Source organism: Planococcus citri, chromosome 1 (genome assembly GCF_950023065.1).
Source record: "Planococcus citri chromosome 1, ihPlaCitr1.1, whole genome shotgun sequence".
In the NCBI taxonomy this organism is placed as follows: Eukaryota; Metazoa; Arthropoda; class Insecta; order Hemiptera; family Pseudococcidae; genus Planococcus; species Planococcus citri.
Window position 1 is genome coordinate 55,043,238 of NC_088677.1, and position 24,024 is coordinate 55,067,261.

Consider the following 24,024-nt stretch of genomic DNA (forward strand, 5'->3'; position numbering starts at 1 on the left):
TAAATTGAAATTTTTTAAAGGTAATTTTTATAGCTGGTAATTGTAAGGTACTTAAATTGGAGTATTTTGTGATAATTTTCAAAAATCGAGAGTGAACTCTTGCCCCCAAACACTGATCGGGCGAGAGCAAAAATTGGTTCAAAAAACAAAAAGACAGCCGTTTTTGTATTCTTTATTTTACATGTAGGTAGGAGGTACATACATAGGTACCTAGCTCCTTCAATTAAAAAATTTTCACTAAAGACATGTACGTACCCACTTCTTGAGAAGTCACACAAAAATTGACCATCAAATGAAATTTCAACAAAAATGTAGGTAGGTAGTAGGTACTTAACTTTCTTCAAAATAGGTTAGGTAAGTACATAAAACTTTCACGTTTTGGAGATAAGTCAGTAGGGTTATGACGTTTTGTTGTTTGTCTCAAAATCCATAACAGAAAGCATTGTCACAAATTCAAAATGTTACGAATTTGAGCATCTTTCCTTCCCTTCTTAATTGCAAAATTTCTGATTTAAAAAAAAAGATAAATTCACATTTAAGATGTACGCTTGTATTTCTTGATAAGGTTAATCACGCTTCTGTTTTACTTTATTGAACAAGAACGTACATGAGGTTATGCAAAGAGACGTTTTTTATAATGAAACATAATTAGCAGAGTAGCCAAATGCGATTAGTGATATCACAATTGTACCTAATATTTAGGTATTTATCTCGTTAATGAACGATAGGTAAGACGTAAAGAGTTAGAATTGACCGTCTTTTCGATTACATTGTGAGCAGAAGCAGATTAAAGTTTACGTACTGTAACAAAAAGATTCCGCAATTTGAATCGAATTTTAATGTCGAGTGAGATGGCTTGTTTTGTGTTGTCCTAGTAACTACAGTAAAAAACCATGTTCTTTTTTATTTTCAATCTAATTTTTGTTATTTTCTATCAAACATATTCTCAGGAATGCCTCAACGAACATGGAAATCCTGTTGATTGGTAAGTTGGGAAGTAGTTGACGAAATATTTATTGCTTTAGGTACCTACCTACCTACACCTAGTTTGATTATACATTCAATTTTTTTTTAAAGGTTTGCTTTGTACTTATAAACTACCCAGAATTCGTTACCATCAAAACGAAAATGTTCAAAAAGGGATAGCGTATCTATTTGTGACATCTGATACTGTAAATAATGGTTGGACTTTGGCTAATGACACAATATTGGATGAAAATTCCATTCCTGGCAGAACGCTTTCGGTCATTATTGGAAACCAAGTTGAAGTGAGTGAACGTTATTTTTTATTTTTTTTTGTATGGGAAACACTTGAGCAAGCAGGCACCAAATAGGCACCTACCATCCTACAAATACGCGTATGACCAAAGAAATGCATAAACAGAGGGTACCTGTCAATTTTACAGGATATTTTTTGGATATTCTATAACGATGCGCCTCCGATTGCACCAACCAATCTCACACTAGGACATACGAAAGGAGCTGTAGTAGGTAGTCGCAGCAAAGGATTTTGGCTTGTACATAGTGTGCCTCATTTTCCATTGATCAATCGACAAAATGGATACGTGTATCCACATACTGGAACCATGTATGGACAAAGTTTTCTTTGCATCAGCTTGAAACCAAATGACATGGATAATATTGGTAAGTTGGCTGCTAAAAATAATAAAACTACGAGTATGTAGATAATAGGTATGCTTACTTATTTATTTTTATTAGATCAAGTACCTGTTACCGACATACATATGTCATATACGTATACTTATTTATTGCTTGGTTCTTATTTTTTCAGGCACTCAGTTGATGATAAACGATGCTAATATTTTCGAGAATACTTTTCAAGGAACTTTAGCCGATGTATTTCCTCAGTTAAAAAAAGCAGCGGATATGCAACGATTACCTCAAAATAAGAATATTGCTATAATTCAGTCTGCCGGAAATGCCTCATTTCGATCTTTCGCAAAATCGAGATTATTCGGAAAAGGTACCTATACCTACCTAGTAAATACATCCATAGGTACCTACTTGATTCAATTTTTCTCTGAAGTTGAATAAAAGTTTTTAGTGAAGGTACATTTATGTAGATAGGTAAGGTAATAGGTAAATGGAAGTAAGGTACGCTGAACGCATTTTCGCATTTAATCATAATTTCGCCGAAATGAACAGAGTAGGTATAATTAGGTATTTATTTTATGAGATATCTACATAGTAGGTACCTACTTGAATAGCTAAAAAGGTTCCATTCTCATTCATTTAAGTATTTTAATTTTTTTTACAGATTTATACAGTCAGTGGATGTCGAACGAATTAAAATGTACTTTACTTACTGAAACTTGGTTGCATGATAACATAATGCCATCAGTTTGCAACGAAACTTATCAGTAAGTGTACCTATGCCTCCAAATTTATTTTAATCGGAATCTACGATTGGGTACCTAGCTATACCTACTACCTACTTGAATTTGTCCAAATTTTATTTCTGCCGCCACATTTTATATTATTTTCATTGAATTAAAAAGGTATAAGTACCTAGACCTACCTCATTGGATTGTATTTTTTACAGGGTCCACAATATTAAAAAAATAAAATGGAATTCTACGAGTGATTACGATCAATTCAATGACTACTACGATCACTCCAAGTGGACTATATGTGCGGAAGAAAAAACGCCGTGGATTTGCATAGGTGATATCAACAGAGAGGTGGGTTATTAACCTAATTCTTAATCTTACAAATATTACCCTGCTTAAATTACCATCTAGTACTCTCTATAGGATAAGTCTCATCAAGGTTATCTCGAATCCAGTTTAATGTATTATAATAATTTTTCAGTCGACTCAGCTGGTTCATGGAGGTGGTACAGTGTGTCTTAATGATTTAAGCTTGTGGAAAATATATTCCAAAATGGTGGCAGAAGTAGAACCATGCCCTTCTCCTTAATCTTTTGCATTTGAGCCAATTAATATCATTAATAGGTACTAATTTTGTTGTGTATTCACATGCATGTACCTATCAACTTATTGTTAAATGGTAAACATCGAATATATAATAATATTTTTGGGGTTTTTGCATTTTTGAAATGAATGAAAAAAAGAAGTAAAAGCATGGCCTGAATTTTTGTACCCATTGACAATGGTAGAGTTCTGCGCCAGGAGCTCAATTTTTTAAAAAATTTTCCTAGGTGTATCTTTGTGTACCTGCCTTCAAGTTTGACACATTGAAACACACATCTGAAGTAAAAACTTACATTTCTGTACCAATTGACGATGGGAGAGTTCTGCGCCAGGAGCTTAATGGTTTTAGATAGATGGGTTTTCAAAAGAATAGGAGAAGGAAAAACCCTGAGGAGACACCGATAGACCTACAATTCTAAGAAAATGTACAACACTATATTTAGCTCATCTGTGTTTGAGTATTTTAGGGGGGGGGGGGAGGGGGATACAACGAAATTAAACCCAACGAATTTTTAGTCATAATTTGAATTGGAAGCATATTTAGAAGCAGTTTTCTCAAAATACATGGGTTTCATCTGGATGCTCATTTATAGGAACATGTTGCCCAAAAGTGCCCATTTTGTACTTTTTGCAAAAGCTATCATATAAGTTCAAAAGTTATCAATGGATCTTTTTCAAATTTCAGTGGAAGATAGCCAATGGATGATGGTACATATAACATCCAAAATTCATAACATTTCGTTCATTTTTTGCAGAGCTAGAGCGTCAAAACCACTAGGTGCGAGTTATAAGCGCAACTTTCTCCTATATACTTATAGAGATAAAAAAAAACAAAGAAACATAGGGAACAAAAAATCATGTTTTCATCTTAAATTACCTATAATTACACAAAAAATATTTCATATTTACAACAATACGCATAAAAAGAATATCGGTTACCCAGGGCCCAGAGAGTAGAAAAAAAATTTGTAAAAAAATGTTCAGACGGAAAAGTAGGTATGATTTTAAGAAGAAAAAAAACTTGTCGAAAACATCGAGCACTCACCTTTACAAAACCTCTCAAATTCCATTTCAAACGCCCACTGAAAATGGAAGGAGAGGAAATCAAATTTAAGTATGTATAGATAAGTATAGCTAGGTATACACTCATTTCAATTAATCAAAATAATAAGAAACCAACTCATAAATTGATCAGTTTCTACCTTTCCTAGTTCCTTTACTAAATTGAAGTCTTACGTTTGAACGAGAATCTACAGTCGGTTGATCATTTTGTTTCGAACACTGATGCTGCCACAGTGCAATCGAGTTTATAGAACCAGAAAATCCAAAATATTTGATCTGCAAGGGTTTCGGATCCTTCCACCGCATAAAGGGCAGTTTCAATTCATCGCCGACTTTTCCAATCAGAATTGTTCCGTCGTTGAGAATCTGAATCCAGTATTTCTTCCATTCATTTGGAGGAGGCAGATCAGTCATCACTATGACAGCCATCGTTCTAGCGTCGGCTTTTTGTCCTCTTCGAATTTCCGAAAGAGTACCATTCCAAGGACCCAATATGACCTCGTACACCAATTCTTTTTCTGTTGGTTTAGGTGTGGTAGAAAGCAAAACGGAAGCTAAATTATCAGTTTTCACTTCGAAGATTAGTTCAAATGAGATATTTTTTCTCACGGGCTTCTCAGCAGGGTAAAGAGGGAAGTAATTGTAACCCTGCGTGTAGAAAGTTTTACAAGGTTTGGTCACATCTGAAAAAAAAACTTTAAATTAGCTCTACATCTCTCTACAAAGCTAAGTAGGTATAAGAAAACTGAAACTGAACCAAAAGAATTTACTTTTATCAGATTTCTCATCCGATTGAACAACACATCGATGTTTCCAAATAGCAGTAGTATCGAACCAGCTGGAAAAACTGTAGTATTCGATTTTGAAAGGCTGCGGATCTTTCCAATACATAAATGGAAAATCTTCTCCTTCGCTTCCAACCATAATTAAACCATCAGCCTCGACTCGAACCCAATACCCTTTCCATTCATCATGGGATACCGCATTCGCCATGTATTTCATTTCCCTATTCTCAGTTTTTTGTCCTTTGCGAATTTCAGACGCGACGTTGTTAGCACTACCCAATACTATTTCATACACTGGCTCTGTTCCTGTTACTTTTGTCGTCTGAGATAGTAAAACATGAGCGTTACTATTAGCTTTGATGAAAAACGTCAGGAGTACGAAATTATCTCCATCAAGATTGATTTTATCGATAGGGAAAAACTCGGTGTAGTTATAACTGAAGGTGAAGGTATTTTGACAGTTTTCCGGAATCTCTATTTCTAAAAATTAAAAATACGAATGAAATTCGAGTTGACATCAAGTTACAAAATCATGCCAAAATACTAGGTAGGTACCTACCTCTTTGGATTCTTTCGATTGGCTGCGAATTGGTCGTCGGACATTGATGTTCCCAAAGAGCATCCACGCCAGGCCAACTTGCAAAACTATAATACTTGATTGGCAAAGGTTTGGGATCTTGCCAGTATAAGATGGGCCAATCCTCGCCTTCAGTTCCAATCATAATTAAGCCAGATGATTTTACTCGAATCCAAAAACTTCTCCATTCGTCGCGAGATACAATGTTATTTGTAGCAATTCTGGTTTTGTTTTCACTTTTTTGACCTCTTCGAATTTCCGATGCTGTGTTACTCGCACTGCCCAAAACTATTTCGTAACCGGGTTCGTTTATTGGCGGATTCGGTTTGGTGGATAGGAAGATGTGAGCGTTGCTGGCAGCTTTGACATGAAACGTAACTGATGCTAAAATGTCCGAGGTTTTGTTTTGTTTTTCAATTGGGAAGAACTGATGGTAAAGAATACTGTCAGTGTGTAAAGTTTTACACTGTTGGTCGTCATCTGTAGGGAGAAAAACACCAAGATATTCATGAGATATTTTATAATGTTACACTTTTAAAAAGCTGGGGCCAGACAGGAAGACAGACGGGTCAATGACCTCAATATGCTAGACAAGCAGACAAACGACCTCTACAGGCCAAACTGGAAGACAGGCAAAACCTTGAGAGGGTAAATAGGTAGGTCAATAACCTCAAAAGGCCAGATGGGTTTTTATTTTTACCTATACTTTAAAGATTTAAATCAATAAACTACGAGACCCGCTTCTATAATGAGGGGATTGAGATGGAATATGGAAACGTGATAGAGTCATTTTACCAGACCATCAATCTAACTTATGAAAAAATTTGGGCAAAACAGCACAATAAAACAAATTTACCTCCGAAAATTCTTTCAATGGTTCGATCAAACTCATTCGACGAATTGGATGGTAAGCATTGATGTTTCCAAGAAGTAGTCACATCTTCCCAAGTAGAAAAACTGTAATATTTCACTTGCAAAGGCTGCGGGTCTTTCCAATAGATAAAAGGCTTGTCTTCATTTTCTTTTCCAACTTGAACTAATCCATCAGTAGAAATTCGAATCCAATACGCTTTCCATTCGCTGGACGATACCGCATCGGTCATTTTAACAGTCACTTTACTTTTAGCCTTTTGCATTCTACGAATTTCCGACATCGTGTTATTAGCAGCGCCTAAGACGATTTCGTAAACTGGTTCATTTTCCGATGGTTGGATAGTGGACGATAAGACAACATGCGCGTTGCTTTCAGCCTTTACGTAGAAGGTCAGATTTGCCAGAAGATTTTCCGCTTTGTTCGTCTTTTCGAGTGGGAAAAATTGCGTATAAGATGAAACCTGAGTGGTGTAATTTTCGCAGCTTTTCTCATCCTCTAAAAATAAAATTATAAATTAGGCTACCATTTACAAAAAAAGAGTTTGAATTCGTTCGTTATCAAAAACCATACCAATAGTAGAATCGAAGGGACCCCGCCTTTGCAAAGGCTGTGAAGAATCAGTGTCATTGGTAGGCCTGTTATTACCAGTATCATTACGGGAACACTGATGAGCCCACAATGCGACCGTATTATCCCAACTGGAAAAACTATAATACTTGATAGGTATAGGTTGAGGATCCCTCCAATGCAAAAATGGTAAATCGTCTTCCTTCTTCCCAACTAAGATCGAACCTCCATCGTTGATCCGAATCCAATATCCTTTCCAGTCGTTATGGGAAACCGCGTTTTTTATCATCACAGCTCTTTCACCTTTGGCTTTTTGTCCTTTTCGAATTTCAGCCGCTGTATTGTTCGCTCCACCGAGAACAATTTCATAAACCGATCCTTTGACGGTATGATTATCGTTTGTGGACGACAAAAGTACGTGAGCATCGTGATCAGCTTTTACGTAAAACGTCACCGAGGCCAAAATGTTATCTTTTTTGGTGGATTTTTCGACGGGGAAATATTGATGATAGTTATAATTCTCCGTGTATTGTTTGAAGCAATTTTTTTCAATATCTATAAAATAAATAGATTAGGAAATCGTATATAAGGGTAATTCTCGGAAAAAAGGTCAATTTTGATGTGCATAATTTTGAAAAATAAAAATCATTTTTTTGGAAAATTTCAAGTGGAAATCATTTGTATAGGTGTCCCAGATCCCTGTTCTAGTGTTGGCCTCAATTCAATCCCCCCCACTGTGGACCCCGGCCCCCCCTAAAACAGCGATAATTAGGATTCGACCCTCATCGATGTGTAATATGTCGATTGATATGTTTTCGAGGTCGTAGAATTCGAATTTGGAGTTATTTTTTATGTAGAGGTGGAAGGCGAGGCGAGGGGAGGGGGAAAATGTCAAATTTTGCTTATATTATCGTGTAATATGTCGATTTATGTTTTTCAGGCCGCAAAGTTCGAATCTGGACTTATTTTTTTGGTAGGGGTAGAGGTGAGGTGTGGGGAGGGAGAAAATGTCAAATTTTGCTTGTTTTATCGTGTAATATGTCGACTAGCGCGATAAAAGTACAGCTGTCTGAAATTTGGCCAAGTCGAAGGACAAATGGGCGCTGGACAAGCCGAAGGACAATCTCAACGTTTTTTCGTTTCTAGCCTTACCTACTGGACATTATTCGGTTTTTAACACGTAATAAATGTGTACTTATCATGTAGAATAACTTCCCTTTCTCAATTATCGTTTTTGGCGGGTTCATCAGGGTAAATAAAAAGGCAAGCCGAAGGACACCAATTTTGCGAAATATCATATTTTCAGAAACAAGTACGATCAGAACGAGCCATTGCGTAGGTTATGAGAATAACATTGCGGGGTAACATTTTTATGAAGACAGTGAACCAGTGCAGCCACTCACCAGAAAAAAATATTGGATTGGGAAGCTACCAAAAATAATTGAAAATTGCTCTAAAATTTGCGTTAAAAGTGTGTGACAGTTTTCAAATGTGAAATGTCAGCTTCCTATGGACTTATTCCAATTGCAATTTGCACAATAATGAACCTTCGTGTTCTATGATAATGAGAACGTGCCAATTTTTCCCCAAAAAAATGAAGTTCATGACACTTTATAACATTCATTTTCAAAAACATGGTGTGTGACAGCCAAGTCGAAGGACATTTGGGGTATAAAATCGAATGTACACCAATGAAAGGAGGGGCTAAAAATTTCAATACCAATTGTGAAATGTGTGGGGGATGATCCTTGAATGGACCAAAAAAAAAAAAAATTCATGCTAAAACCTTTGAGAAATTTACCATGTACACGATTTTTACCTTTTTCTGAGAATTACCCATAATTCCGTCTACTTACACGAGGTATACACTAGTACCTAAGAAAAATTATTACAGAACCTTACCTGTTTCAAGTTCGCAATTACACCCAAATGTGTAATCAGCAGTTGCCAAAAAATGAACAATAACCGTTAGTAAAATCAACAACATGGTGATTTTCCAAGAAAGTATTTGATTTAAAATGAAAACACTACATAGGTATGAATCATTAATTCTCTTTCAACAGCAACAACTCAAATGAAAATGAAATAGGTATTTCACATCATAATATATCATACCTACGGACTCAACCGAATTAATATCGCTTTTTTACTTCCCGCAAAACATATTTATTCCGACTAAAATACTCAGTATTTTCTAAGAAATAAAATTTATCACATCGCAAGTTGATTCATTAATCATTATCTCTACCAGTCACCTGGTCAAAAGTCAATGTCGGAGTTGTTATTCAATCATCAATGTAAAAAAATTCACGCAATAAAGGCGCACAATTACGACCTAATTAAATTTTTCACACGCATATTGTCGTTCAATATTGAACAGGTAGGTATACGTTTTGAGCAGAAATACGTTCATCTTTGACGAATTTGAACTCCAACTATGATATTATTCACAATTTTCCCCCGTTTACAGATACATGTGGCATTTTGGCATCTTGAGATGCAGGTCCAGTATCACCGACTTTGAATCATTAACTTCATCGTTTCTAAAGTTGACTACTAACTCGATTACACAGGGTGTTCTGCCACGGAATACATTTTTTTCACCAAAATAAGCCACCCACCTCAAGTTTAGGGAGTTCAGATATAAATATTATGTTGGTCCAGTCTTGGGATGGGGAAACAAGATAGGTACATACATACATGTGTATATGTTCACTAGAAAATTTTCTTAAATGTTTGCTTCGCAATTTCAACCTTGTACTACATAAAAAATGAGATCGATTGAAATGAAAACTGTGCTTTTCAGCCTTGAATATAGAATTTTATCGATAATTTTTCTATAGGTGCGATTGACCAGGAATTCAGGAAAGACTGCATGTGACAAAATATCTGAAAAAAAGTATTCAAAAGTTCGTCATTTTTACTATTTTTGCTGAGAATCGCAAAAAAAATATCCCCTTCCTGCAACATTCATTCCTTCAATTTGGTTGTTTGTGAAGTTATAATTATTTAAATCCAAAAAAAGCTCCACAAAAAATTTCTAGGTACCTCTGAGATTATAGACAAATTATAAAAACTGTTGCGTCCGCGTAATTTTTTTAGAGCTGAGAACATAAAATAAAATAAACTAAGGGTTTTGAAGAGACAATGGTATGACCACAGGGAGTCAAGGTAAATAAGTAATTGGAAATTGAATCGCTAGGTCCCTGAGGGTCGAAAGACAAACATTTACGGTGATGGTTAAGGTATTCGAAAATGAAGTCGGACTTCCAAAAGTGTCTAATCACAATAATTTTTCATTTTTTCATCCAAATCATGAGCATTAAGTAAATATTAAATTAAGGTTCTGATTAAACCATAAACGTTTAGGTATACCTACAAAAAATGAAAGCAATCTTGAAAAACATAGCAATTTTATTAATAACTCAACTCGTAAGAACAAAAATTAAAAAAACATTATGTAATGGTAAAGTAAACGAAACTTATACATTTATATGAGATTAAGAAAGAAAAACAACATAATTTAAAAAATAAGCAAATGCTCAAAAAACACAACAGAAGAAAAACGGTGACATGATTAAGTATTTGATTTGATAATTACTGCACATTTGATATATGTAGTAGGTAAATTAAAATTGAAAATTGAATACTTCTTCAGAAGCGCATTTCACAACTGATTGAATGAATTTCACAAATCCGGTATCTTTGGGCTTTTCTAACCCTCTCAACAGACGATTTTTCATTACAGCGATGAATTCTTTATTACTAAGCTGACCGTCGACTAGAAAAAAAAATATACATATATATTTGTAACAAATCCGTTCAAGTAGGTAACTTAAATTCATCTTGACAAAAATCAACTTACGATTCTCATCGAAAATAACAAATACCACTTGAATAACGTGATCACTCAAGTCAACGTGTGCAACAGTTTTTGCCACGTGTTTAAAGGTTGCTGTAAAACAGTTTCATATTTTAAATCAATGTAATCATTTCATTATTGTTTTTGAGTCTTAAAATGCTTGAAATTTTACCCGGATCGATCGAAGCACTAGCAATGTGATAAAATGTGAGAGCGGTATCTACATCGTTTATATTGTTCAAAAAGTGGAAAAATTTAAGATAATCATCTCTACTAATACCTTGCGCATTTTCTTTGAATCTGTAAAATAAAAAGTATGTCTTGAGTTATTGCAATGTCAGCATCTTGTATGTATTTCCAAAATACCATACGTACTGTTTTTTAACACGTTTGATGATTTTAGATTTCTTTTTAGGTGGGTAACCAGCATAAGCGAGTAATAATTCGGTAAAATCTGCTTCGGTGATTTTGCCATTTTCATCAGGATCTTTACGTTGAAACTGAACAATTAAATTTAATATTCATACAGTGAAAATACACACATAGCAAAACAATATAGTGCCTATATAATTTAGTTCATAATCTTACTTCAAGGCTCAAAATTTCACGTTGCAGTTGTTCTTGGAAGTATAAAAATTTTTCTATTGTTAGCTTCTTGTCTTTATTTTTACCAAAAAAGTACGTAGTCAAAGCTGAGTTAACGCCCTGTTGTATCATTAATCCAAATTAAATCCTATGTTCAACACAACCATAATATTTTTCTAAAAAATTGTTTACTTTAAATGTATTCCCAGTGTTGGCATGATCACGATGTCTGCTACCGATACTGGTTTGTTGTCTGATGAGAGTAGCTACCTTTTCAAATTCTTCACAATCCACATCGCCATCTCCGTTTAAATCAAACATACGAAAAGCGATTTCAAAATGCCTCTTAGAAGCTGTAATAAAAATAACGCAGTTGTTATTTGAAACGTTACAATTACCTACGTCTATACTTAAAACAAAGACACGTACTAGATAATACTGTAAGTAGAAATATGTAATCTGAGAACGATATCAATCCGGAACTTCCAAGCTTGAAAAAAATGCTATCCTCATCCAAAGCAAGTTCCAATTTCATGTGCACGTTCTAAAAAAAAACATCAAAGTTAAAAATTGCAATACATAGAATAATTTCCAGTTCAACAGTTCAAAAATTATTTAGAAAAGAGCCGATAGCCGTACGCTAATGAGTATGTAGAATGAAGCACCAATCATGAAGAAGCTAATATAAATGATTAATCAACATCATTCACATTCACAATAAGAGAATTTTTCAAGTGGTTTATTCATGTTATGCATCAACAGTGAGTGTACTTGTAGTTTTCCAAGAAATTCAAAATGTAAGTCTCAGCTTTAAAAAAGAATAAAATGTAGAAAAAGGCCGACGAAGATGACAAAAATATGGTAGTAAAATTTTTCGCAATGATTCGCATCGTTATCTACTCACAATATTGAATATATAATACAGATAAGAAGCTAAGTGGTATATGATTTCAAGCTTAAGTGTGAGAAGAAACATAAAGGTGAATAAGAAGTAATATAGTGTACCTTATCATCACTCTGAATGATGAATTACAAAGTATTAGAAAGTTGTGTAAGAGAAGCGAAGAAAGAACAACACGACGATTAGAAAATGAAACAAGAAATAAAAGTTACTATTATTGCATACTGAGTAGGTCTAGGTAGGTTAGATACCTAAAAGGTTCACAAGGAAGAAAGTTCATTATATACTAAAATCAATAGCTTACAGAGAAGAGTAAATTATATGTAATATTCGCATGTAAGAAATTTTTTTCAACGAATATGATTTCACAAAATAAGGATAGGTATTTTCCAAAATATTTATTCTCTGATTTTGAAGTTTCCTATAAATGTATTTGTATGACAGCTATCGAGCGTCGTCGTATTGGTGTTGAATAAAATTAATCTATAATTTAATATTATTATACTTTACCTTTGGATCATATTTGATGTACTGATCCAGACCTAATCCTGTAAATACAGAATAATATTACTACTATTGAATGGAACATGATTACGACAAGCTTATATTACCTATTTTATTTCATATTCTATATAATATTATCCTAAAATCTGAAAGTACTCTGCTCATTTTCAAAATACAATTTCCTGGTTGTTATTTAATAATATAAAAAATGTATCCATTTCAAGTTTTCAAAAATTTTCTGAATAAAATAATTTGAAATTATAACTATTTCAAGACTACGTGCATTTAACCAAATAGTATCCTAGTGAGATAAGTTTTAACCAATATCGCATTCCACTAGTATCACTATAAATGAATGAATAAAATTGAAAATACAAAATAAATAAAATTACAAAGCAAGGTAGATAGGTATTTTGAAATTAAACGAAAACCAGGTGCATTGCTTTAGATAACAAATCTAATCATACCAAGGCATAGCTTCTTAAACCAATCAAATTCAAAATTTCCAGTATTTTACCCAGATGAATCACACAAACGTTACCAAATTACCAATTACCATCAATCAGTTACAATCAAAGATACTTCAGAGTACTACTTCACCTCAATCAAAGGTAACTTAGATATATACTCGAAAAATAGCATACAAAAAGCAAAGCGAGACAAATGAATATGATCCTTTTACCCTCTGGTTGTTTAATTCCAGGTGTCATAGACCTGAGAAAATCATCAGGCGTCATGAATACTTCATGAGTTTCTTGTCCGTTAGAATGCACATGAGTGACTTGCAACGTAGAAAAATATCGGAAAACTTTATCCGGTGTAGAAAAATGTCGAATTCGGTTTTCATATTCGATGATCTGACGGCGTATAGTAGTAGTAGGGTATCATTAGTACAGAGCGGGTGAACATATACAAACATATAGAAATGTGTGTAATTAACTACGATCATTCTGAGTAAGTAGAAAAGCTTAGGAAGATAATCATTCAGAAGCGCATCTCGTATAAAGTTATGATGATAAGTTTCACAATATTATTAAGGGTATAACACGCCGGAGAGTTTTCAAGCAATGCAATAACATCAAAGGCGATTAATATCACATGCGTAACATTCAATACGTATTTCGAACATTCAACTAATTGTAAGATTAGAGAAATCGAAGCGGCGAACCAACATAAACGAATGCATTACGTTACCGTCGGGTTGTTTTAAATTTGGTGTTATGGCGCGAATCAAATCATCCGGTGTCATGAATATTTCGTAACCTTGGTCGCTTACTACCTTAAGAGTGGCAAAATACCGGAATACTTTGTCTGGAGTCGAATACACCCTCATACGATTTTCGTACTCTATGATCTAACGGCAAAGGGCAAACATGTCCAAATAAATTATCGGTAATATTACGTAACTTCACGATCCTGACATTAACACGAAGCAAAATAAATTACTACGAATAACGAAAATAATTTATTAACACTATGATAATTCAACATCGATAGTAAAAACAGCCGAACCGATCTGCGCTTCTGAATTTCTTACAGATTACTTTCAATTAAACGTATCCGCTAATAATTGAAAGAACATTATTCAACCTTTCGATCGCGAAATCCAATTTTTTCTTTATCCTTCTTCGATGACTTTTGTTTACCAGAATCAACGACTACGTTTGTATCGTCGTCTTCATCGTCTTCCGTAGCTGCATCTTCTGGTTTAAATTCGTCTTCCAAGAGCATATCAAGGTTAAGAACGGAAATGAATCTGAAATTAAGGCATTTTTTAAATAAAAACTTGAACAAGATACTGGAAAAATCAAGTAACAATTCATACCTCGGCCAATTAAACATTGCAGCCATCAGAAAAAAGACAGCAATGAACGTTGCGATCTTTGTTTCAACCACTGGTGGATCCTCTTTATGCCCGAAGTCTTTAAAACTTCTCACATTTTGAAAGATGATTCGGTTTTGATTTGATGGTAATAACTGACTCAAGTATAATCTGTTTCTGTTACATTCGTGTATTCGATTCACCAATTTGTACGATATCGCGGTTTTGCCAATTTTGAAAAAATTGCATAGAAGATTTTTACTGAGTACCGGAGACATGAGGCTAGTTGTTTTTTTAGCGATGAAGACCACGACAGTTATTAAATAATCACAATTGATTCATTTGAGTTGTTTAAGCTAAGTATTAATCATTTTAGAGTTTTCAATTACAAAAATATTTTGAAAAATATTGAGCACTCTTTTTTTATCAAAAAAATTCCATAACAAAAAACAATCCAAAGCCACAGATAAAAACTTTCAGTTCTTATCGGCGTTGAAAGATTCGTTTTTGATTGGTTCATGCCATAACAACGTCATACCAATAAATCATTCCTATTGGACGATTGTAAATTCTGAAAGCGTTTCCCTGTGAAATATTTTATCAGTATTTTTGATGAAATTTGGCGTTCTTTCGGCAATTCTGTATTGTTTGCATGATTTTTCAGTATTTCAATGCTTTTTCTCGTTTTATTTGAGTTTTTTGTACTATTTTCAATCATTTATTACACCTAAAGCTTACATTCAGAATAAACATCTTGCGGTAAAATCCATTGATGTAAATATCGTATTCTATAAATCAAGTAACCGGTATGTTCCTATACCTACACTTCGCTCACTACTCAAATCCAGCATTTATTTCACTCATTCGTTTCTATTACAGTTACAATGACCACGAAAACGGAAGAATTGAAGAAACAGCTTCGCAAACCGTGTAACGCAACGTGTATTCACAAATGTACGAACATCATCAACGAGAACCAACGTCAACAAATCTTGAAGTACTTCTACGGTCTAGGCGAACTGAATCTTCAACGGTTATTCGTCCAAAAATGCGTCGAACAAGACGAAGAGGAATCTAAAGACGGTGTCGTAGTCCATAAATACTTTTTTACCATCAACGGACGACGTATACGTGTATGCAAATTATTTTTCTTATCTACGCTCGCTATCAAGCCTAATTTTGTGACCGAAGCTCTTGAAATTGTATTCGACGATAAAGCTCAGGACGACGAAAAATACGTACATCCGAAGATCATCGAAGGTGTAATGAATCATATTAAATCCATTCCGAGGATTATCTCGTGTGTGATTGACGATAAAGGTGAACGAGAGTACGTGGAGAGTAGTATTAATGTGCAGACCATGTATCAGTTGTACATTAAATACTGTAAGGATCATAATTATCCTCAAACCACCTACGAAATATATCAAGGTATTTTCGCCAGCCAGAATGAAGTTTTCAAAAAATGCCAAGAATCTTTACCTTTGCTTGATGTAAATGAAGTCACTATCATTACACTGAAGGCTGATAATAAGACTACCAGTACTGCTTCGTGATAGCCTACTTGTTCGGTTTGTACATAAGACTTTTTTGAGTGTAAATTTATGGCGGGATGTAAATTGAAAATGCAATTTCCAAGTGATGCATGATAATACAACGTGTCTGTTGTCGAGTATTGAATAAACTCGGTGATAATTTATGGATTTTGATCAAACGAGATTGATCGCTGGTATGTTCATTGACTCCTATTATAAGTAGATTTTTATCCTCCTTACATTTATACTCAAATGTTGACCAAGTGCTGATGGTCAGGTACGAAAAGCACTGTCGTTTTATGATCCTTTTGCGAGCAATATGGTTGTCAAGAAAATTTATTTCAGATTTTTTATTTTTTGTGTTTGCTATCAATTTAATCATTTTCACTTTGTAATTTACTTTGTACTTAGGCTAATAAATTGTTCATCAATGTGAGTTAGGTTTTGTGTTTTTTTTTACAAAGCTGAAAGCTGAAGTGAGATTTTTTCAAGTGAAGCCTTCGTCAGTATTTTTTTTTTGAAAGTGCATTTCAACATTTATGTGGGATTTAATATTCTTCATCTAATCGCTTTCTTCCAAATTGCAATTGTAAGATCACATCGTAAAATGAAATATAACACGTTGATATTTTTTTTTTATAAAAAACTTTATTAACTCGTACAAAAGTGATTATGTTACAAATTATGATTCGAGAAAAAGAAAGAACAAAGAGGAGGACATAGGGAGGGATTCTTAAAACTAGGAGAAATATCACAGACAAAAAAAAACATTACACGACACATGACAACTCTCAATCAAGTTTGTTGTTGTGTTTTTAATTCGTCTAACATAATAATAGAGTCTTGATTAATAGGAGCGGCACTTTCCACCAAGCACTGTATACTCGTACACTCTTGTTCGACTAAATTATTATGAACTGGCAGTGTTCTATTCCTTCTTAAACTACTTCTTAATATATTCGCCACGTCTTGGGCGGTTAACGTCGAACTAGGGTCATCATTGCGATGAGTGGTGCTTTCGTTAATCGACATATTAGACGGGTTAATAGAATTAATTGTTGAAAGATTAGAGCCGCGTAGAGACTGATTTATTTCGACTAGAACCGTAGAGTAATCGGGTGGCGGTGGTAACTGCCTCTGTGATGCTGCATGATCCACTTCCGACGTGGACGGGTTCGAATCCGACGTACCTAACACGTGCGCTATTCTAATCACACTGCGACGGAAGCTTTGCCTAAGCAGTTTGGCAATTCTAAAATTTAAAAAAGGTATACATTTAGACATTTTTTTTTCATGTGAAATGAAAAAACAGAAAAAATTTAAAGATTTGCAAGTATTTAGGTACCTTGCTCCAGTAGCTGTGGAGTAAGAAGGCGGAGGGGTGTATTTAGGCGGTGGATCATCGTTGACAGTTACATTTGTATTGTTATTACCGCTACTTCTGTTATTTGATTCGGTGTCCGCTACATTAGGACTGCGTAGATTTGAAGTATTCTCCAAAACTGGCCTATACAGTTGTTGAATTCTCTGCAAAAAACAAAAATGATATAGTTAATAAAATTATTCAAATATTGGCGAATAAAAAAATAAAAATTCGTTCCAAAAGTCAAGAATTTCAATACGCATGAATTGATAACTATTGAAATATCGGTTAAAATTTTAGGGTAAGAAAGACTGGGAAATTCAACTCTGAAAAATTGCACCGAAATCGAACTCAACATGTCCAAAAAATCACTAGGTAAATATAATGTATGATTTATCAGTAATTTTTGATCTACAAAATATTTTTAATTTTTCATCACCCTCCTTGAAAATTCCAAATAGGTACTAATCAACGTTGAAAATTTGGACGAATTTTACTCGACTTCCGCCAAATTGTTTGTAAAATTGAAAAACTTCTGGCAAATCTTTACAGCGTGAGAACTCCAGAAAATCAGCCAAAAACGCATTATCAAGCAAAAAGTTACATTTCCGAATAAGCCTCAAAACGAATAATCATACTTACTTCAAACAAATCCAACGGACCATCGGTGAGGTAAAGATAACTTTGAATAATTCCGACTAGAGGAACAGTAAACAGAGGTAATATTTGCAACAAGCAGCCGAATTTACGACTCCACAGCGGCCAATATTCGTAGTATTTGGACGAATGCCAATTATACAGCATCCTATATCCTCCGTTTTTGAAAACGGACGTGGACAATAACTGCAAAAAACACGTAAAATTCAATAATTAACGATATATTTTTCTATTTTACTAATTTTAAGCGAAAACGTGCGCTCGAACTTACCAATAAAGTGACTGGTAAGATGACATTCCAATTAAATGAGAACATAGGAGCTATCCAATTCTGCAGAAAGTAATTAGATCTCGTGAATAATGTAGCGACGATGGTTTCGCCGCTATAAGGACGTCCTCTGACTATAAATACAGCTCCGAGCTGGAGTAGATAAAGGATCATTATCCACCAACCGCAGCCGATCACGAAATCCAAAAAATAAACTACGAATATTCCAGTCTGAAATGGAAAAAACAAACGTCGTTATTGACCGATTAAATCCTAGAAGTTGGCGGCTAATGAGGGAACAAGCAGAAGTGACCGCTGAACAGAATATAATTAAAACCCTTCAATCGTGTTTTTCTGTCAGCAGAGTTGATGGATTCTAATGTCATAATGTGGCTTTTGAAAACGAACAAAAAAGTTCTATATAAAATAGTCTATCTTCAAAATTGAAGGAACCATACGCAAGCTTAAATTTTCAAGTGAGCTACTAATTTCAATAGGTAACTTCGTTTCCTATATAAAGATGGGTCATTTTGTTAAGCAACAAACTTTTTTGCTCGCCTTCTAAAGTTACACCACAATTGATTTTAAATTTTTTTTTTTCAAATCAGTTAAAAAATATTTTTTAGAATTTGCTATTTTTAAATTCTAAAAAATAATTATTTTCAACTGCCTGTATCTCCTTTGATTTCAGAAACAAAAAATGTTGGCAAAGATGTTTTTTCGTTTTGATTCTCAGAAATTAGAAATTATTATTGTACCACGTTTTTATTTTTGAATATTTTGAAATCTTCCACCAAAAAAAAATAAATATTAGAGAGATTGGGCAAAGTATTAGTCTGACCGACGACAGCCACTTTTGAGTACTCCTTCGTAAGTCCAAAATATTGACAAATCTTACCTCCATAGTCATCGGAAGTCCCAGAATGAAACCTCCAATACACGTAAACCACGTTATCGTCGTCCAACATGGTTTCAGCGCTTTCACATTGATCATAACGATATTGCTAATTACACCGTACCAAATGGCCATCTAAAAATAGGTATTAAAAAAACACACACACACGTAATTAGCAATCGTGATGCAAATACCAATGTTTTACGAGTACAGAGCATTAATTCGCGTACCTGTTGCGAAATACCAAACATGATGAAAATGAAATAAAACAAAACCGACCAAAAAGGCGAAATGATTTTTGGCCCGATGGCTGCAAATGTAGCAGGAACTAATTCGGTAGCTAAACGTAATGGCTGATAGCCGCTTTCTTGAATTGGATTAGTTCCCGGTTTGATGGTCCTCTCACCTAAGATCAATCCGCTATGTATCATCCATCTGATAGGCGTTGTAGCGTAACTGTACGGCAACGGGATATCCATCCGTTGTAGAAATAAATACGTAGTAGATCGTTCTACAAAACAAAACAACAAGAAAATCAATCAACGCTTCGTTAATCGATGTCCGATTTTGATAGATGATTCGATTAAGTAGGTAAATGCATTCCGAATGATCGGTCCACATGCAAGCAACGTACCGAATGAACTAGGTAGGTATAAAAAATTATTGTATTCTAACAGCTGCGAACACATATTGGCGATAAAGGCGGATAGTAACAATACAGACACGGTAATCACGATTACTAGAGCTGAATCACGGTATAAAAAATGCTTTTGTCGATTATGAGAAGTTATCTGCATAGCCGATGCTCCGAACACTCCCCACGTTAAAAATACCTCCGTGAAAGCAGCTACCCAACTCTGTAAAAATAATTTCCAACGAGATTAATTATCAATATTTTTATATTCTCGGATCATTTTGTAAAGGTACAGGTGAGTTAAGTATGAGTAATCGAATAGAATATGGAGATACATTACCTTAGAGTTGAGAAAAAATTCACTCCAGTCGGTTTCCGGAAAGAAATTACGACTTTTCGCCGTTCCTGGAAGGAATCCCAATAGCTTGGCGCAGAGCAGCGTCATGCCAAATATTGGCAGTATTGAAAACACGTACACTACTTTACCGTAAGATTTTAAACCTGAAATTAATAACGATTGGGTATTATAAATATGCCATCTTGTAAGTCTAACGAGTGTTTATTGCACTCGTGTTACTTCTACGAGTACCGAGTAGGTACATCGACCATTAGTTCAAAATGCATTTTGGTCACGTTTGCGAAACGATTTTCGGAGATTTCAGATGCACACCATTAAAAGGGAACGATTATTTCATTATTAATGTAATTTGGGTTGAAGTGATCGAATTTGAAGTAGGTACCTACTATTAAAAAATACGAGTATGTAGAAGCGAAAGTCACGCATTCATAAATTTTTCTATGAAATCGATATACCTATTTTCTGTTTTTATTTTTCATTTGCTTATGTTCTCAAAACATACAGAATAATAAAAAAATCGATGAAAAATTCAATATTGTTTCATGCAACTTGAGTGAAATATAAAAAGATAAAGAAAGTTCGGAAAAATTGCGTAATTTGTTTTATCAGAAAAAATTTTAGCTGGAAAAAACTGGCGACTTCACATCTCTATCCCGGATTCTAGAATCGATAGGTACACTTCGATATGTACTTCCAAAAAAACAAAGAAAACCAACTGAGTTACAGGTTCAGGTAGAGACACCAGTACCAACCAAAACATCTTGTAGCAGATGGGTAATTTTTGGAAGTCCAGTGGAAATACCCATCAATACGTATTTCTCCGCCGCGCCGCACTGAAATAATATATGTACTTATTCCAGGAATACTTGAGAAATTCATCAAGTATAACTACCAGGTTGGGCAAAACGTTTTCAAGTAGCCAGTAGGTATCTATACGTGAAATCCCTACACACTCCACATACGAGTACATACACACAAACACGCATAGGAAAACATAATGATAATAATCAATTAGTCAGCGTCTCGTTAAACAATTCATGAGGTTTAATAATGCTCCATAATAATGGCTAAAAGAATTTCATGATTAGTGTAAAAGTAAAACCTTTTTTGGATTTACAAAAAAATTAAAACCAAGACTGAAAAATAATAATGAAAAGGTATTTTTATTTCTAAAATGAAAAAACAACTAAACCGAAATGGTTGAGATATTTTTAGCCCATTTTCCAAAGATTAAATAAGGTATTTTTCAAAACTTCAACTCAATTTTTCAACTTCTTTCATACATTTTTCAAACTTATTTTCACTCCTGAGCGCATTTTCAACTTTTTTTCAATTTTTTCAAAATTTTATCAATTTTATATGATTTTTGGTCAATTTTAATGCATATTTTTACTTTCGCATTTTTTCAAACTAATTTTCAGTTTGAAACTTCACAATTTTTTTTTTCAAATTTTAGTTCTTCATATAATTTTTTTTTTTTTTTTGGGAATTTTTCCAACAAACCCCACTTTTAATTTTACACTTTCTTTGCCATTTTTTTTTTTTTTTTTTTTACTAATTTTCAACTTTTTGTAACAATTTTACAAAATATTTTCAATTCTTGAACTTTGTGTTTTGCATTTCGGAATTTTTCTCATTTTTTTTTTTAGATAATTCTTGAAATTTTGGTATCTTATTGTTGCAAATTTACATTTAAAGTTTTTCAAAATTTGTGCCACATTCAATGTACCATGCAAAATTTGTTTTCAAAATGTCAACATTTTAAACAATTTTTAGTAAATTTTCAAGCATTTCTTGACATAATTCAAAATTTTTGTCGATGCAACGTTTTACTCTAATTTTGTTTTTTTCTTCGATCTTTTCTCAAACTTTGCCATTTTTTGAAACTTTGAAGTGATGAACTGTTTTCAATTTTGCACTTATTTTGTATTTCATTTTTGAAATATTTTTGTCGACTTTTGTACTTTTTGTTAGCATTTTCGAACTTTTTTTTTACAAATTTACTTTCATTTTAATATTTTTTTGAATTTTGTGAATTTTTATATTTTTTTAGGAGGGATTTTTTTTCTCTCATTTCAGTACCGATTTTATGCAATTTTTCATTTTTTTCCCCAATTTAATTTACCTATACCTATTTAGACTATAACGTTTTTTTCAATAATATCTGAAAGAAATAATAAATTATGCACTCATCTTACGACAACATCAACAACATTCAAAGTTCAAAACTCTTTTTTTCAAAAATTGAAACGTTATCGATTCTTTCTCTAATGAATTTTAATGGTTTACCTACTTTCAATTTGTAACTCGAATAGGTACCAGAATACTAATGATCTAGTCGCAATTTCAACGCACCTGAGAAGACCTTTTTTCGCTTCATTCGTCAATTAGAGCTCTATTATTTCCACCTACTACACGTTAACTACGTAAAATCATTATTGAAAACCTTCATTTCATGCAGATAAAATACCTACATTCAAAATCTCAACCGAATGCACTTTCGAAACCTAATTCACAATTCCAATCATTACGCCAACAAAACACAAAACACAACTCGAGCTTTCGTTTCATTTCAACGTAGGCTACAGCGATACACGAGTAAAGTAAAAATTCTCTAGACGTGTCTCACAATCATTCTGAACAGATACAAAGTTTTCTGAATCTTTAAAATATTATTCTGCATTAATAAAACCGGTAACCGGTATAAAATAGAACGTTGAAATAAAAGAAAGAAAAAACAACGGTGCTATATTCGATCGTCTCTGAGGTAGGTCCAGGTAGTAGAGGTAATAGGTAATAGGTAAGGTAAGATATACACGAGAAACTAGTTGTTGTATACCATACGATGACGTAAATTCGTGCATAGATGTGATTTTGTTACGCATTTGAAATATTAATGCATCGTACAATATCGAGCCAGCCTTATATCTTTTCTATATACCGATGGATAATAATTACACAATTTATTAGGTAAGCTTTTGGGTGCACGTTTTGTTACACAGTGTGTAACAATGTGTACCTAGGATATCTTAATCGATTACTATAGGTAGCTAGGTAGCTAGGTAGGTATAGGTTGTGTGTGCATCATATCGCCGAAAACCATATTCGTATACGGGTTGCCAATCAACTAAATGAGCCAACTTGGCTCGAAAATCAACTCACCTTTACTTAATGATAAAAAAATTATGATCCAAACGATGGCCAAATTAAATGCAACTGAAAATTTAACGTTCATGAGATCGTCGTCTTGTTTCAGTACGTTTCTACGCTGCAGCACGACACCGCTGAAGTAATCCGGTACTGTTTGCTCGATTTTATAGCTACCATTGTTGTACTTCATAGTTCTAACGCCGTCTGCGGGAGAAAAGAAATGAGATATATCGAGTTAGTAATGTCCGAAGCATCATCATAAGCTATAAGAGCTAGGATACGCATTTAGAAAAAAAATGAATGGACGACGGACGAGTGCAGGTACGTCTGTATACCAGTATAACAAAGTGCATCCTCGTGATTTTTGCACCGTATAATAAATTTAAATTAGGTCACGCGGATGTGAATAAAATGCACGCATGTACATTACCGGTGCGATGCTAGTTCTTACCTTCAACGTAAAGTTCAAGAGGTTCCGCCCACCTGTAAACGTCTTGCTTCGAAATGAACGAATCTTTGAAGTAGACGAACATCCACGATACTCCGATTATACTATAAATACCAATAAATGCCTGAGATAGTAGCAATGCTACGCCGATGCCCTACAAACAGAGAGAAAAAAAATTAGTTTCAAGGAAAAATACGTACACAGAGAGTCAGAAAATGAGTAA

General features: G+C 34.0%; 5 protein-coding genes across 7 annotated transcripts in view; 2 read left to right on the forward strand and 3 right to left on the reverse strand.

Annotated features, from left to right (window-relative positions):
* Nucleotides 1-50: 50 nt before the first annotated feature.
* Nucleotides 51-3,063, forward strand: LOC135832864 (deoxyribonuclease-2-alpha-like). The gene is made up of 7 exons (XM_065346382.1): nt 51-985; nt 1,078-1,268; nt 1,407-1,644; nt 1,793-1,984; nt 2,279-2,381; nt 2,564-2,702; nt 2,833-3,063. Exons 1-7 carry the CDS (start codon nt 967-969, stop codon nt 2,938-2,940), a joined length of 990 nt encoding a protein of 329 aa, XP_065202454.1. The 5' UTR covers nt 51-966; the 3' UTR covers nt 2,941-3,063.
* Nucleotides 3,064-3,795: 732 nt separating this feature from the next.
* Nucleotides 3,796-8,996, reverse strand: LOC135832862 (uncharacterized). Its single transcript, XM_065346380.1, has 6 exons — nt 8,722-8,996; nt 6,823-7,374; nt 6,235-6,747; nt 5,361-5,858; nt 4,787-5,281; nt 3,796-4,699 (listed from the first exon to the last, which is right to left on the reverse strand). The coding sequence occupies exons 1-6, from the start codon at nt 8,804-8,806 to the stop codon at nt 4,146-4,148; spliced, it is 2,697 nt and encodes an 898-aa protein (XP_065202452.1). The 5' UTR covers nt 8,807-8,996; the 3' UTR covers nt 3,796-4,145.
* Nucleotides 8,997-10,215: 1,219 nt separating this feature from the next.
* MICU1 (Mitochondrial calcium uptake 1) lies at nt 10,216-14,938 on the reverse strand. The gene is made up of 11 exons (XM_065346387.1): nt 14,497-14,938; nt 14,262-14,427; nt 13,354-13,528; nt 12,678-12,715; nt 11,696-11,810; nt 11,459-11,619; nt 11,270-11,386; nt 11,057-11,181; nt 10,854-10,981; nt 10,685-10,774; nt 10,216-10,600 (listed from the first exon to the last, which is right to left on the reverse strand). The coding sequence occupies exons 1-11, from the start codon at nt 14,769-14,771 to the stop codon at nt 10,449-10,451; spliced, it is 1,542 nt and encodes a 513-aa protein (XP_065202459.1). The 5' UTR covers nt 14,772-14,938; the 3' UTR covers nt 10,216-10,448.
* A 150-nt stretch (nt 14,939-15,088) lies between these two features.
* LOC135832870 (uncharacterized) lies at nt 15,089-16,464 on the forward strand. 2 transcript variants are annotated; one of them, XM_065346389.1, is made up of 2 exons: nt 15,089-15,267; nt 15,373-16,464. In XM_065346389.1, the coding sequence occupies exon 2, from the start codon at nt 15,378-15,380 to the stop codon at nt 16,047-16,049; it is 672 nt and encodes a 223-aa protein (XP_065202461.1). In that variant the 5' UTR covers nt 15,089-15,267; nt 15,373-15,377; the 3' UTR covers nt 16,050-16,464. The 2 variants fall into 2 exon arrangements, with proteins under 2 accessions (XP_065202461.1, XP_065202460.1); XM_065346388.1 differs by having other exon boundaries at nt 15,091-15,299.
* A 186-nt stretch (nt 16,465-16,650) lies between these two features.
* The window catches only part of bdg (bedraggled), an 82,864-nt gene continuing 75,490 nt past the window's right edge, over nt 16,651-24,024 (reverse strand). For both annotated transcript variants that reach the window (XM_065346390.1, XM_065346391.1), the window contains exons 7-16: nt 23,805-23,955; nt 23,366-23,557; nt 20,186-20,346; nt 19,846-20,068; nt 19,442-19,722; nt 19,215-19,346; nt 18,320-18,547; nt 18,034-18,234; nt 17,374-17,555; nt 16,651-17,280 (exon numbers count right to left, since the gene is read on the reverse strand). In XM_065346390.1, coding sequence (XP_065202462.1) covers nt 16,824-17,280; nt 17,374-17,555; nt 18,034-18,234; nt 18,320-18,547; nt 19,215-19,346; nt 19,442-19,722; nt 19,846-20,068; nt 20,186-20,346; nt 23,366-23,557; nt 23,805-23,955 — 2,208 coding nt within the window. In that variant the 3' untranslated portion in view covers nt 16,651-16,823. The remainder of the gene's footprint in view (nt 17,281-17,373; nt 17,556-18,033; nt 18,235-18,319; nt 18,548-19,214; nt 19,347-19,441; nt 19,723-19,845; nt 20,069-20,185; nt 20,347-23,365; nt 23,558-23,804; nt 23,956-24,024) is intronic.

Coding starts and splice junctions, on each gene's coding strand:
- LOC135832864 (XM_065346382.1), top strand. Junction 1,269..1,406: donor TTATTGGAAACCAAGTTGAA/GTGAGTGAACGT, acceptor TCAATTTTACAG/GATATTTTTTGGATATTCTA. Junction 1,985..2,278: donor ATCGAGATTATTCGGAAAAG/GTACCTATACCT, acceptor TTTTTTTTACAG/ATTTATACAGTCAGTGGATG.
- LOC135832862 (XM_065346380.1), bottom strand. CDS start 8,806: ATGTTGTTGATTTTACTAACGGTTATTGTTCATTTTTTGGCAACTGCT. Junction 6,748..6,822: donor TCCCTTCGATTCTACTATTG/GTATGGTTTTTG, acceptor TTTTATTTTTAG/AGGATGAGAAAAGCTGCGAA. Junction 5,859..6,234: donor CATTGAAAGAATTTTCGGAG/GTAAATTTGTTT, acceptor TTCTCCCTACAG/ATGACGACCAACAGTGTAAA.
- MICU1 (XM_065346387.1), bottom strand. CDS start 14,771: ATGTCTCCGGTACTCAGTAAAAATCTTCTATGCAATTTTTTCAAAATT. Junction 14,428..14,496: donor GCAATGTTTAATTGGCCGAG/GTATGAATTGTT, acceptor CCTTAATTTCAG/ATTCATTTCCGTTCTTAACC. Junction 11,620..11,695: donor TCTACTTACAGTATTATCTA/GTACGTGTCTTT, acceptor TTTTTATTACAG/CTTCTAAGAGGCATTTTGAA.
- LOC135832870 (XM_065346389.1), top strand. CDS start 15,378: ATGACCACGAAAACGGAAGAATTGAAGAAACAGCTTCGCAAACCGTGT.